Genomic DNA, 13,283 nt, shown 5'->3' on the forward strand with positions numbered 1-13,283 from the left:
TTTAGAACAAATGGTCAAAACATGATATAATTGTAAATGCATAGGTGCTTTTATTAAGGAAGCACATTCATGTAAAAACCATTTGCTAAAGTGGTTCTCATATGTGTGTGTTATTACATGTGTTGCCAGAGAAGTTCCTGCACCTTGAAACATCTTTTTCTAGAGCTTTCTGCCAGTCTTACTGTGTAGTTCTATACTCAACTTTCCCAAAGAGGCTCCAGTGTGTGGGAGAGCAGGATGAGTAATGTGTCTGTGTACCTAACCTGCTGTAGGGCATTCAAAAACCTGCCAGTAAATCTCTGTTCAACACTTTCTCCCACACACACACACCTGACCTTCAGATTTCACAGGGATGACACAGTGTTTCCTGCAGTTCAGCTTTTACAGATATTTCTTACTTTTTTTTCAATAAAATGCGCTATGGTTTATTGCTCCTGTGCAAAACTTGTCTCTTATTCACAGCAGTGAGCTATCATGACAGCAGGACTTCATACCACTCTAAAACAGAGTGACAGTATATATTTTCATATATAATGTTAGCAAAATAAATAACAGTATTTATGAAATTCAAACCTACTGCCATATTTTTATTCTATACTCTTTTACAAAACATTTATCAGACCTTTTCATCAGGCAAGAAAAAGGTTCGGGTGATATCGGACCGATCGCTTGATAGAGTGAGTTGTCTACCAATTGGAAGGTCAGTGATTTGAGCCCTGAGTCATCTAGTTGTCTACCAAGGCATCCTCAGATAAAATACTGAATCCTGATTTACCCCTGAAGCATCAATCACAGCATGACTGTGTGTGTGTTAGAATGTGCTTAGGCATAGATAAAAGGGGCATGTGTGTGTGTGTGTGTGTGTGTGTGTGTGTGTGTGTGTGTGTGTGTGTGTGTGTGTGTTTGGGTGAATGTTGAGGAAACCACTTTGCACCCTTAACTGTGTAGAAAGGCTCTATGAAAGTACCAGTCCATTTACCAGAGTTGAATTGCTTATAATAGGGAAAACACAGGTGTTACTAATAACATTATCAGCGACCTTGTTCTGTCTTCCAGTAAGCCACTGTGAAGGTGAATCACACCTCATTTGTATTCCCTGGCTTTTTTTTTTTTTACTTATTATTGATTATTATTGTTGATTTGCATCGATTCACCAAGAAAAAAGGCTGGAGAGGATGGTGAAGTAAAGGGACATCCGTCAGGTGAGTGCCTGGAGGTAGCAGGGGAGCGTTCTGATCAGTGGCAGGTAGAGTTGAGAGTTCTGCCCACCCAGGGTAAGTACTGACGCAACTGACAAATGAGATAAGACTAGTATTTAAAAAAATTAATGACAGCCGATGTTTTTCTTTCTATTAGTAGTTTGGGACTGAAGTACGGGATTGAAGAGGATGTTTGGGGACACTGGCTGTCTTATCTTAAACAGACTTTTAGTGTTTTTAAGGATTTGTGCAGATTCTGTCTACTAGAATTTTATTTTTATAGTTATAATTTAATTTCTGTTGCCCCCTGACTATGGCTGTTTTTATTCCTTGTTTTATTATAAATAAACAACATTGTAATATGGAAAACTAGGGGGGCACTGGGGGGGGGGCAAGAGATTATTTTAGGGTGGCACATGCCATCATATGCCACTACAGTAGATGCAGTAGATGCGCCCTGTGTTGGCTAATGGGAGTTAAAACTGTGTCCCTCCGGCAGATCCAATGTGGCACATTTCCATCTGCCGGAGGGACACAGTGGGCTCTGCTGTGATTGGAGGTCAGGGTACTTGCAGCAGCTTTGATCCAATCCGGCGTCAGTTTTTCTAGAGCCAGAAGTGACGTCTTTTCCGCTCCTAGAACTTCCGCCTTGCACGTGTGTTTACAAGGAATGTGGCACCTTTAGGTTAAGAAAAGCTTATAGAGCTAGTTCAGTGTAACCGTGTGTGTGCCGGCTAAAATATGGGAAAGTTAAATGTTGTGATATTGAGATATTTATCCCGAGATGACTTCCGAGTCCTTACTGCGGTAAGTACAAAGCTAACTGCTAATTCGGTCCCAGTTGGTTAGCCTGTGCTAAGCCAGCGCTTGGTCAGCTGGTTATTGCTCATTAATGAACTTTTACACATGCCACTGTTACAGCAGCCTGCGAGTTGTTAGTGTAGTTGTAATGAAGGCGAGCACACATACACAGGCATTCATAGTTCACGTCAGGTAAACGGAACATCGTTTCAATGTACTCTTGTGGTTTAGTGACTGATGGTGGATTCACAAGACACATATTTAAAACATTTAATTTCAAAATATGAGTGTCAATGGTAGAAATATTCTGAGTTTGGGATCTGTCATTAGTAACAAACAAACCACTGGCGACATTGGTCGCCAAGCATACGTACTTGTCCTGAAGATACTAAGACTGTTGTTGGGAGTGACCTGGAAGGACAAGATTAGAAATAAGTACACCAAAGGGACCGCTCAGGCTGAGCAGTTTGGAGACCAAGGTGGTGAGGCAAACTTGATACATGTGCAGAGGGCTAATAGATATATTGAGCGAAGGTTGTTGAATATGGAGTGGCCAGCCAGGAGGTAAAGAAGATGACCACCGAGTATGGATGTAGTGAAGGAGGACATGCAAACATTGGTGAGTCAGTGGAGGATGCTAGGAATAGGGTGAGATGGAGGCACATGATCTGTTGTGGTGACCCCTGAAGGAAGTAACTGGAAGAAGAATTTAACATGGGAATTTTAAGGATATAGACAGAAGGAATGAGCAAAGGCTGTTTTTCATGGAAGATACATTACAACGCAGATAAGCTTGTAATTTAATCTGTCAGCTCACTGGCAGTTGTAACATTTGTTACAAGCATGTTTTATGTGCTGCTCAATGATGATAATTTTTCACGCAGGTTGAGATGGGGATGAAAAACCATGAGATTGTTCCAGTAAGTCTTCTGTCTTCCATTGCAAGCCTCAAGCACGGTGGCTGCAACAAGATCCTCAGAGAGCTTGTGAAACACAAGCTCGTGGTCTATGAGCGCACCAAGAGTAAGAAAACTTACAAAAACACTAGCTTTGTCTCACAGGTTATGATGTAAGTGATTAGCTTTCTAACATGATGGTGTGTGTTGATCTCAGCTGTCCAGGGTTACAGGTTGAATTATGGAGGATATGACTACTTGGCCTTAAAGACTTTGTGCGCCAGAGAAATAATCATTTCTGTTGGCAACCAAATGGGTGTTGGCAAAGAGTCGGGTAAGTTTTTTTTTTTTTTTTTAATTTATAACCATAATGTGTTTTCTTTCAGGTTTTCAGGCTTTTACTGTCAAATCTTTTATGTGCTCACGTTTATATAAATATTTCTTTCTTTCTGTTCACCTTGCATGTAGATATATATATTGTGGCAAGTCCAAGCGGAGAGCAGTATGCTCTGAAGCTGCACAGGTTGGGGCGTACATCTTTCAGGAATCTGAAGAACAAGAGAGATTACCACAAACATAGGAAGAACATGTCCTGGCTCTATCTCTCCCGCCTCTCTGCCATGAAGGAGTTTGCCTACATGAAGGTAATGAACCAAATGAGTGAGAGTCTGTTCTGGATCACTTACAAGTGTGATAGAAAAAACTGTTTTGTTGGAGGATTTTAATGTCTGTCTCCTCTTTAATCCCAGGCATTGTACGATCAAGGCTTTCCAGTTCCCAAACCTGTGGATTATAACAGACATGCTGTAGTGATGGAGCTCATTAATGGATATCCGCTGTATGTTAACAAGCCATTCATTTTCTTTCTTTTTTTTTGTATATTAAAATAGAAATAAAGCACTGTTCCTACTGGGGGGGTTTTCTTCCATAATTTGTGTGCATTGTCTCACTCTACTAGGTGTCAGGTTCATGAATTACAGGATCCATCAGCCCTGTACAGTGAGTTCATGGACCTCATAGTCAAACTGGCCAATCATGGCCTGATTCACGGAGATTTTAATGAGTTCAACCTCATGTTGGATGACCAGGACCACATAACAATGATTGACTTCCCTCAGATGGTGTCTACATCACACCCCAATGCTGAATGGTGGGTCTATTTGCTCGAGTTTTAAAGTTGGCAGTTAAAAATATCAAAGCATACAACTTATAATTGTCCACTTTTCCGACTCCTTTTTGTAGGTACTTTGACCGAGACGTCAAATGTATCCGCGACTTCTTTGCAAAGCGATTCAATTATGAAAGCGAGCTCTTTCCAACTTTCAAAGACATCAGGTAACTGCTTATACTTTATTTTAGTCAAAACATAACAAACATGTATTGAACATGTATGAATTACATTTTAAATGGTGAATGTGGAGGTCAGACTCTGAAGTGAAAAGCAGTTCTAACATGATCTCCTGTTTCTTTCCAAAGGCGGTCATATTCTCTAGATGTTGAAGTCTCAGCCAGTGGCTTTACGAAAGACATGGAGCGAGATGGTGCATTGCTACACCCAGCTGGACCTGAGGACGACGATGATAATGATGAGGAGGAGGAGGACGACGACGATGACCACGAGGATGCCAAAGAGGCAACAGATGAGGAAAGAGAGGAGGCTGTGGACATGGAGGAATATAAACATGCAATGCTGGAACTGGAAGGATTACGAATCAGCGAAACACCTGCAGAGACACAAGATGAGGACAGTGAAAAGAGTAAGAACAAGGTCGAGGATCAAGTGACTGAGACTGCATCTTCACCTCCAGGTGATGAAGAAACAGAGAAGCAGTTAGATGAAGAGTTGGAGGAAGCAGAGGATGAGGTCCCAGAGCTGGCAGACCTTTCTGCCTCCAACAAGGAGTTTAAACCTTTCAGGTAAAAGGAGTGGATAGCCAACACAATAAAACCCCCAAAATGAAGATTATTCTTTGATGATTATGTGCCACTATTAGATAAATGGTACTGCAGGAAAACGGCATATAGGAAATATAAGACAACTGCTGATAAACTGCTTAGCTGATCTGTATGGTATGTCCTTTTATGTGACTATTTGTGTTCTGTAATATTCAAATAAGTCTGCAGCTGGCTAATAAAGCCCCAATCATAGCAGTCTAAAGACCAGTCACAGACCTTCTGGCAACCACTGGTTAGTAAATTTTGTTGTACCTGACAGGTTGGCAAGTAGTTGTGGGGGTTGCTGGTAATTAAAATCAGTTGCTAAAACCCTATTGACTCAGGGCAGAGATTTGTCTGTGATCTTCTGGCAGCTGCCACTTGCTAGGGAAAAGGATGTGTTATGCAATCGGTCGGCAACTGGTTGCTGGCACTCACTCGTGTGAAATCGGTTGTAAAGAGGTATAGTACTGCACTGAAACCTTCTTGTTATTGCTTTGGTCACTAGCAGACTGCTACGTTTACCGTACTTTAGACAAAAGATGTCAAGTTTTCTGCAAACAGTCACATTGCGATAGTGAAACTGTATAAGACTAATGGAACATTTTCCTTTTGAAACGTGTTGGTGGTAGCAGTATTGTGCATCGTAAACTTTGAAGCTGTCCATTCTTTGTTTTTGGTTTGTCCCATGCTTTTTCAAGTTTCAGTACAGCTCAGAGTAAATGGTGAGTGTTTGAGGACAAGTCCGTGTCTTCCATGCAAACTACAGGCAACTGCAGCAACCTGCTAGCAATCAGAGCAGTTGAAAGGTTGTTTCTGGTGCAGCAAAGCAGCCTAACGACAGGCAACAACCACTCTGCAACCTGTCAGGGAATCTACGTTTTTAAGATAAGATAAGATAACCTTTATTACTCCCACACGTGGGAAATTTGTTTTGTCACAGCAGGAAGTGGACAGGGACAGTGCAAAAGTTATGAAGCAAAAATTCCCTAGTAACCAAAGCAGTCTCTTATCCTGTGGGTCTGAGGCTTTAATAGGATTGTTTGGCAACTTTAAAAACTATTATTGAGACAAGCAAGAAATTTTTTTTTTTCTAAATTGTTAGTGAATTATAGAGACAATGAATCAAAATTTATGCTAATTTGTGTCAAATTAAGCTGGTTTAATGAAATATATACATTACATTACAGTACATTTATGTGCTTTGCTATAATGTCATTTTTATCTCCCTGCAGAGATGCAGATAGTCTTCTACAAATTGTAGAGCACAGGAGGAAAAGGACAGACAGTGAGGCCACAATTGGAAGCACAGGGAGCTGCTCTACCATATCACCAGTAAGTATGACATAGATTTACACAGTTGTTATATATGGTTGACAGGGACACTCTGCTATTCTACCCAGTAACTAGAAACATTGTGACAGATTTGATATCTGTATCATTTGGAAGTTTCAGCCAACGCTGCAGCAGACACATTATACAGTTTTTGGGAAAATCTTAAAATGTCCTGTAGGTGTTGCTAAAGAGCTTCAGTTTGTAAGAAGGTGAATTGAAACAGAAGCAACATGCTTGTGTTGTGTCTGGCTGAGACAGGAGGTGAGTATATTCATCTGTAATGACCTGTTGTTGTTATCGTGTGTCCCTCAGGAGGTAATCCGTCAGAAGGTGCGGAGGCAGCTCACCAAACAGCAGAAGGCGGCGCAGAGGAGACGTCTACAGAAGGGTGAGGCCAACTTGGTAACCAAATCCAGGAGGGAAAACCAAAATAACATCAAGTCTAGCATGGAGACCAGCGAATTCTGGGGCTAAAGAGCAGCATTGATGAAATTCATGTTAACACCCTTTTTTCCTTTTTTCCTTTTTTCTTTTTTGCGGCATTTTAAATTTTTTTTGTCTGAAGTTGTAAAGACAATTAATAAATACTGTGTATTTATTCAAAAACTCAGCTTATTTGAATCATCACAGAGAAATCAAAGTGGAGGTCATATAAAGTGAAAATTGTTTTGGATGCTGTTCTCATAAAATCTCTTGGTTTTCTTTTTGAACTTAAGTAAAATTTTGTTGCTTGCATACACAAATATGGACTGCTCAATATAGCAAAACAGTATGATTAAACTATGGAAGTGTTTTTCTTATTAAAGCAAAGGCACTTGTTTTCACAAAACGCTTGTTATTTATCATTGTGTTAGTGCTTCATTTTTTGTGTGTGTGCTGATACCTACATGAGCTCTGCAACAGATTGAACAATGTTAATTAGCTTCCTGTTACAGAGTCAAAGTTTCATGCTCTGTCTGGATGTGCTGCTTACAAAGTGACTAACATGGACAGGGATTTAAAATTCAAATGGTGCACATTCATAGAGAGCACACACCAACGCATTAATCATGAAAAGGTGACGGAAATGGATGGGCTACATATTGAGGCAGTCCGAAGGAAGCCAACGAAACACGTTTTTCTTCAAATTCAGTTAATTTATGCGTAGGAGGCTTTCAGAGAGCGTCTGAATTCACACATGAACAATGGCCTTTCATAGTGAACAGAGTGAGTGAAGCTCAGTGGGCCCGAATTTGCGTGGGAAGTCAAAAATATCCCACCCCCAACATATTCAAAAAAGGCCTGGGTAAAAATTTTCCCTGTAATCCTGAGTACGGGCTTTTTTTTTTTTTTTTTTAAGCTAGACCTCTTCACATAATTTCCTCTTCCTTTTTTTTCATAATAAAAAATTGTGGTTTCAACTTGGCTGCTGGGTCGAATTTAAACTGTCCGACTGTGCTCAAGGATTAGGCAGCTGCACAGCCCCAGGGGAGGGGCTCAGCATTCCAGCTCTGCACCTCTGTGTGTGTGCATGTACAAGAGGACCGAGGGGCCCTCTGAGCTAATTGGCAGAGAGGGTGACAAAGGTGGTCTGCTTCAAAAGAGAAGCCCTGGCGAGATGGTCAAACAGACGAGGAGGAGGGAAGAGGGGGATTTGGGGAGTTGGAGAAAGGGGAGTGGAGGTTCCTTCTAATTTTGAGCCATGGTGACGGTGGTGGCTACTCAGTTACTACTCTACTTAGCTACTCAGAGTCAGACGTGCTGTTTTGGTGGATCATTTTAATAAGAGAATGGTCTGAACGTGTTTGAGGCAGCAGGAACTAAATGCTGAGAGAAGATGAGTGACGTGAAAGTGGAGGAGAGCATCATGTCGTACTTATCACAGACTGAGACTGGCGCCGGCCCCAAAGACTGTGAGTAGTCAAGAAACTTTGTGACAAACTTACAGGTTAGTTTCAACAGCAAAGAAGATATTAGAGCACAGCTACAAGTCTTACTGCTTAACAGTGGTTTTTGCCACTAGCCAGGCAATAATGAATCACATTAAAAGAAAGTCAGGGGAGTGTTTCATTGTTTTACTTTGTAACAGTTCCTCTAAAGCTCAAATAAATGTGAGTTAAGTTCTCCCTGTTGCCATGAATGGCCCTAAAGTGACTTTCCTGCCACAAAGTAAATGACTCTGGGAACATTTAAACCCATTTCTGGGTAAGAGTGAGCTCAAAAGTGTTTGGAAATGCTGATATTGTTAAGTGGTGAGGTGCTTCCCTTCAGTTCCCGAGTCTACTTAAATATAAGCTGTCTGGGTATGCAGATAAACACAGATGTCTGATTTCTATTTTTAAGTCAAAATTTCTGCTCAGCAAGTGTGATGACACAGGAGAGTTAGCAGAATGATATAGAGGAACCCCAGAAAGATGAATAACATCTCTTTGATACAAACGCAAGAATTCCTAACAGTGGCCTTTCACAAACGTTTTTAATCTTCGTACTGACATGCATGTATGTGCAGTAAACGTGGTGGCCATTCTTCATAACTTCTGGGAGCAGAAGCAGCTGAATGGTTCCTCCAGTGACTCGGATGGTTTTGGTGGGAAGGGAGCTGGCCAGACAGAGAGCCTGCTGTTGTACGAATCTGCACCTTCTCCTGGTCCTCCATACGTCTGCTATGTCACGCTTCCTGGAGGAAGCTGTTTTGGTAACTATAAGGTGTGTTTGACATCAACAGTGCTCTAACGACACTTTCATCTAATGTGCTTATATGAATAAACAGCTGTTATCCTTAAAGCCCTACAGGAAATATACCACTAAATGCTAAAGGTTGAGTACATAAATAACAGAATTAGAGCAAGTAATAGTAATAACCAGTATTAACTTATGCTACATTATCACTTGTTTAACTTTATAATAATATTACAAAATTGCTTTGCACCAGCACAATTCAACAAAATTACCAGCAAATAAAAGCCATAGCAAGTTTTTTTTACAAAATGTTGTTCTTTTGGTTTTATAGAAGTATTATAGAATCATATTTCACATTATCACACTGACTTTAAAAGTCGTTTTAAAGTGATGTTGTTCAGTTTAAATCTCATGATGCTTCTCAATGGGCTCATTGTCATCCAGACAGCAGCCCCCAGCTCAGAGGCGGCATATGATTGGCTATCTGTGAAACCCTAATCTCAATAGTGATGTGAGTTCAGATCCCATGATTAGCTGCAGTCAAGTGTAAAATTATCCAAAAAAATACAAGACTTTGTGCCCATTTACAGACATGTGGACGCAACCCGAGGCCCGCACACTCCTTTTGACCCACTTTGCTGGTTTTCTGCTCATACTCAGGTGTGTGAAACTCAAGCAGAAGCTCGGAGGGACGCGGCTCGCGTGGCTCTGATGAACTCACTTGTGAATGAGTTGCCATGTCGACGCATTGACCCTGAGTTCATCGCTCATAGTTTGCGTCAGGCGGCCAGAGACAGTGCTGTATGTGTAAGCTAGTGCAAACACACATTATTACAACTTGTATGTCTCAGTATTAACAAGCACTGTGATGCGTTTAAAGGTTTCTGTAGAAGATGCATGTGATTCGGGTACCAGTATAGGAACCTACAGTTTGCTGCTTCACTCCTACATCGGAAGGAGCATGCTGGAGTTCCAGGTAAAGAACAAAGAAACATTTATTTCTTTTGCTTTACCTAAATATGGCTTCATGACTAGATAGATTGAAAGATCCCAAGCCTTACACTTACAATGTAAAGTGCCACTTTGCACTATAAATAGAGTGTTTATAATAACACCCACAATTTAAGTATCAACAGTTTATAAGGCAAACATTAAAAAAAAAAAAATCCCACCCTGTGGGTGGCAATTCTGCCCTTCCTTGGAATCGTTTACCCCTCTGGTCTGCTCTTACATATCTCTCAGACCCTGGCAGAGACATGTGTTATTAAACACCTAATACTTCTACCGTTTGTATAAATAAGCACATGCCGGCAGACAGAGGGGTTATTAGTAGAAGGAAATGTGGTCATTATCATTCCTGCTAAAACTCAACTCATAGAGATGGATCATGTCCAAGTAATACACACACTATCCACATGCACATGGGCTGAAATGTAGTCAAGCTTGTGCACAGGTCTGCACGCAACATTGAGTATAAACTTTGCAGCTGTCACTAGAATGTATAATTTATATTTGCAGTTAATGCAGGAGGTGTCAAATGGTTTCGTAGTGCAGCAGAATTGTAAACAGAGCAGCAGGTACAACACGGACATCAACCTGAAACAACTTGGGTGTATAATTTTCCATCTGCGTCTAATTATGTTGGTTCAAGTTAATGTATGGACTCTCTGTTTAACAGTAATGTCACTAGTTTCCCAACACATGGCAGCTGTTCACCCAGTTGGTGTTTTATAAATCGAGGTGAAACGTACCTTGTGCTTGAGGATTTGTGATAGTTTTGTCAAACCAACCACTCACATGTAATAAATATTCATTTTTTTGTCTTTGTCAGACTTACAACGCTAATCTGGTTTGTTAGGTTTAACTCATTACTCGTGGAGCTGCATTAAACTTTCCTTTCTGACTGTGTTTCTTTCTCAACCTCATCTTTCTGTAGGAGATGATGACAATTTTCCAGTTGTTGCACTGGAACGGGACTCTGAAAGCTCTGAGGGAAAGGCAGTGCTCTCGACAGGTATGGGTCCTGCTTGATTAAGTGTCAGCGTCTCCGTATCTATGAAGTGATGATGGCCTATTTTCTCTCCTCCATCTCAGAGTGTGATTAGATATTATTCTCAGCGAGGACTCGATGAGTACGTGCGCAGCAATATGGCTCTGGATTGGCTCGGACGGGAGCAGAGATCACCGGGTCTCATCGGAGCGGAGCTGCAGGTGGCACAGAGGGAGCTGGTGTTGGCCCGGCGTCGAGGCATAGAGCTGCGCTTCTACAAGGAAAAGACAGAGATCCTTAGCTTGGCTCTCAGCCAAGCATACATTCCCCACACACCTGAGGTCTTCAACCATTCACCGAGTCACAAATACAAGCAAGAGCACCTGCCTTTAGACACATTTTACAGCCAGGACACAGAAGCCCAGAGAGCCCCACCCTTAAGCCATTTGCCACCGGTCCATAAAAACACACAGCAAACAGTCTGTGAAGCCTCTGGACTCTCTGATAGTCCTTCATCATGCTCAGAGCAAACATTTGAGCCTTTAGATGACTTTGAATAAACTGAATCACAAAGTAGAGGATGGGCGAAACATATTGCCATTTAACTCTATACATCCTAAAGACCCACTAGGATTAACCATGAAGCTCTTTTCTGAAGTGTTTTCTGTCATATTTGACACATGAGAAGTTAGTGAGGGTATTCTTTGCCTCTGCAGCTACCTTTGGAAAAAATCTGCTACATCTACATTTGCTACACAGAAGGCAACTAATAAATAGAATGTTTTTTGTCAGCATCACTAAGAGTTTAAAAAGAGGTTTTACAAAATTGAGTCGAGGTGTTATTATGATGCCCAGCCATTATTAACATACAGTTTAGTTTGTGACTATAAAAGTATGGCTCACTGTAATGTATAAGCAGCTTTAACAACAATAAATGTAGCATTCAAGTGATTTAGATTAAATAGTAGAAAACTTAATTACATTTTTAATGTGAACCTCAGTTTTTTATTTGTTTTTTTTTTTGTGAAGAGCACTCTGTTACTGTCCTACATTTTATTTATGCACATTCTTGTAGCAATGTAGCATGCACAGTCACAAAAAAGAGCATTTTCATAGCACTCTATGCAGTCCTACCTAAAGCATCCCTAGCAGCAGTAACTTGACTTTATCAGTCTTTTTTTTACAACATTGCTTCAGTTCATTGAGGTTTATGGGCATTTGTTATCCACAGCTCTCTTGAAGTCCCCCTGCAGTATTTCAATCAGGTTTAGGTCTGGACTTTGACTCGGCCACTAAACACATCGATTCTTTCCTTTTTCAGCTATTCTGTTGTAGATTTCCTGTTGTGCTTGGAATCATTGTCCTGGCATGTGACACAATTTGATCAAAGTTTTAGAGTTCATGGTGGACTCGAGGACTGCAAGGTGCCTAGGTCCTGTGACTGCAAAACAAGCTTAAACTGTCACCCTTCCACCACTGTGCTGACAGTTGTGTTTGTGCTGATATGTTGCGTTTAGGCTTTGCCAAATGTAGAGCTGCGCATTATGAACAAATAGCTCCACCTTGGACTCATCTGTCAAGAAGATTTGTCATTTGTTCTGATGCAACCTTGCAAACCTAAGCTGTGCTGTCATGTTCTTTTTAGACAGAATAGGCTTTCCCCTGGCAAACTTTCCAAACAACTTATACTTTTTCTGTCTTTCTTTAATTGTAACACTGAACATACTGAGGCCAGTAGAGTCTTTCTGTTTGTCAGTTAATCAAATGCATTTGATGAACAGCACCTGGCTGCCGCTCACCCTTTTAGTTCCTATGGAAGCAGTCAGGGTGTCCTTAGTTTTTCATGGGAAATCATAGACTGCTTAGACACTCTTTTTCACATGACTGTATGTAAACTTGTTCTCCCTGCTTCACTCCTCCCTGCATGTCTAGGCTGCCATGTAATGTGTCAGGTTTTTTTTTAAGAACAGTGAAAGATCCTGACCTATTACATGTTATTTGATTGTTTTACATTGGTAAAGGACACATAGCAAATTCATAGTTCAAGGGAAACGTTAATTTCGTCATTCTAAAAGTACATTTCAAAATGAATGTTTTTTTCTGCCCTCATAACCTGTGGCTTTTTTGGGGTTTTTTTTGTTTTTTTTAACATCCTATGTGTCATTTCAGACTGTGATAATTTGATTATGTCATAGTGCATTAGTCAAATTTTAGATTTTAAGTATGTTGATGGAGGAAATAATTCAGTGATTACACTAACTTGCAGATAAAGACATTTATGACTTTCTAGTGAGTGAATATAATTATGTAAGGCAGGAGTGTCACACGTACAGCCAGCGGACCACATCCGGCCCGCCAGAGAATTTCATATGTCAATTATCAATGGCCCGTCAGTATGCAGGAGCAGACAGGGGTGAGACTTTATATTGATAGGCACACCATGCAAAGACAGACTGTGATCATACCATT

The 13,283-nt window shown here is 40.8% G+C and overlaps 2 protein-coding genes across 3 annotated transcripts; both read left to right on the forward strand.

The window, feature by feature from the left end:
- The first annotated feature begins 1,084 nt into the window (after nucleotides 1–1,084).
- On the forward strand, nucleotides 1,085–6,995 carry riok2 (RIO kinase 2 (yeast)). 2 transcript variants are annotated; one of them, XM_005473258.4, is made up of 10 exons: nucleotides 1,085–1,202; nucleotides 2,885–3,023; nucleotides 3,114–3,230; nucleotides 3,365–3,540; nucleotides 3,646–3,734; nucleotides 3,855–4,046; nucleotides 4,139–4,231; nucleotides 4,373–4,813; nucleotides 6,067–6,166; nucleotides 6,479–6,995. In XM_005473258.4, the coding sequence occupies exons 2-10, from the start codon at nucleotides 2,891–2,893 to the stop codon at nucleotides 6,638–6,640; spliced, it is 1,503 nt and encodes a 500-aa protein (XP_005473315.1). In that variant the 5' UTR covers nucleotides 1,085–1,202; nucleotides 2,885–2,890; the 3' UTR covers nucleotides 6,641–6,995. The 2 variants fall into 2 exon arrangements, with proteins under 2 accessions (XP_005473315.1, XP_003451722.1); XM_003451674.5 differs by lacking the exon at nucleotides 1,085–1,202 and adding an exon at nucleotides 1,808–2,006.
- Nucleotides 6,996–7,789: 794 nt separating this feature from the next.
- Nucleotides 7,790–12,698, forward strand: LOC100692198 (protein limb expression 1). The gene is made up of 6 exons (XM_003451755.5): nucleotides 7,790–8,058; nucleotides 8,655–8,851; nucleotides 9,485–9,625; nucleotides 9,705–9,800; nucleotides 10,761–10,838; nucleotides 10,919–12,698. The coding sequence occupies exons 1-6, from the start codon at nucleotides 7,983–7,985 to the stop codon at nucleotides 11,372–11,374; spliced, it is 1,044 nt and encodes a 347-aa protein (XP_003451803.1). The 5' UTR covers nucleotides 7,790–7,982; the 3' UTR covers nucleotides 11,375–12,698.
- The last annotated feature ends 585 nt before the right edge of the window (nucleotides 12,699–13,283 follow it).

Source organism: Oreochromis niloticus, linkage group LG12 (assembly GCF_001858045.2).
Source record: "Oreochromis niloticus isolate F11D_XX linkage group LG12, O_niloticus_UMD_NMBU, whole genome shotgun sequence".
Classification (NCBI taxonomy): Eukaryota; Metazoa; Chordata; class Actinopteri; order Cichliformes; family Cichlidae; genus Oreochromis; species Oreochromis niloticus.

What these genes read in the sequence shown, in the direction of transcription:
- LOC100692198 (XM_003451755.5), top strand. Translation starts at nt 7,983, where the DNA reads ATGAGTGACGTGAAAGTGGAGGAGAGCATCATGTCGTACTTATCACAG. An exon ending in TGGCGCCGGCCCCAAAGACT is followed by an intron (nt 8,059 to 8,654) that starts GTGAGTAGTCAA and finishes ATGTATGTGCAG; the next exon opens with TAAACGTGGTGGCCATTCTT. An exon ending in AAAGGCAGTGCTCTCGACAG is followed by an intron (nt 10,839 to 10,918) that starts GTATGGGTCCTG and finishes CCTCCATCTCAG; the next exon opens with AGTGTGATTAGATATTATTC.
- riok2 (XM_003451674.5), top strand. Translation starts at nt 1,941, where the DNA reads ATGGGAAAGTTAAATGTTGTGATATTGAGATATTTATCCCGAGATGAC. An exon ending in ACTTCCGAGTCCTTACTGCG is followed by an intron (nt 2,007 to 2,884) that starts GTAAGTACAAAG and finishes TTTTTCACGCAG; the next exon opens with GTTGAGATGGGGATGAAAAA. An exon ending in CTCATTAATGGATATCCGCT is followed by an intron (nt 3,735 to 3,854) that starts GTATGTTAACAA and finishes TCACTCTACTAG; the next exon opens with GTGTCAGGTTCATGAATTAC.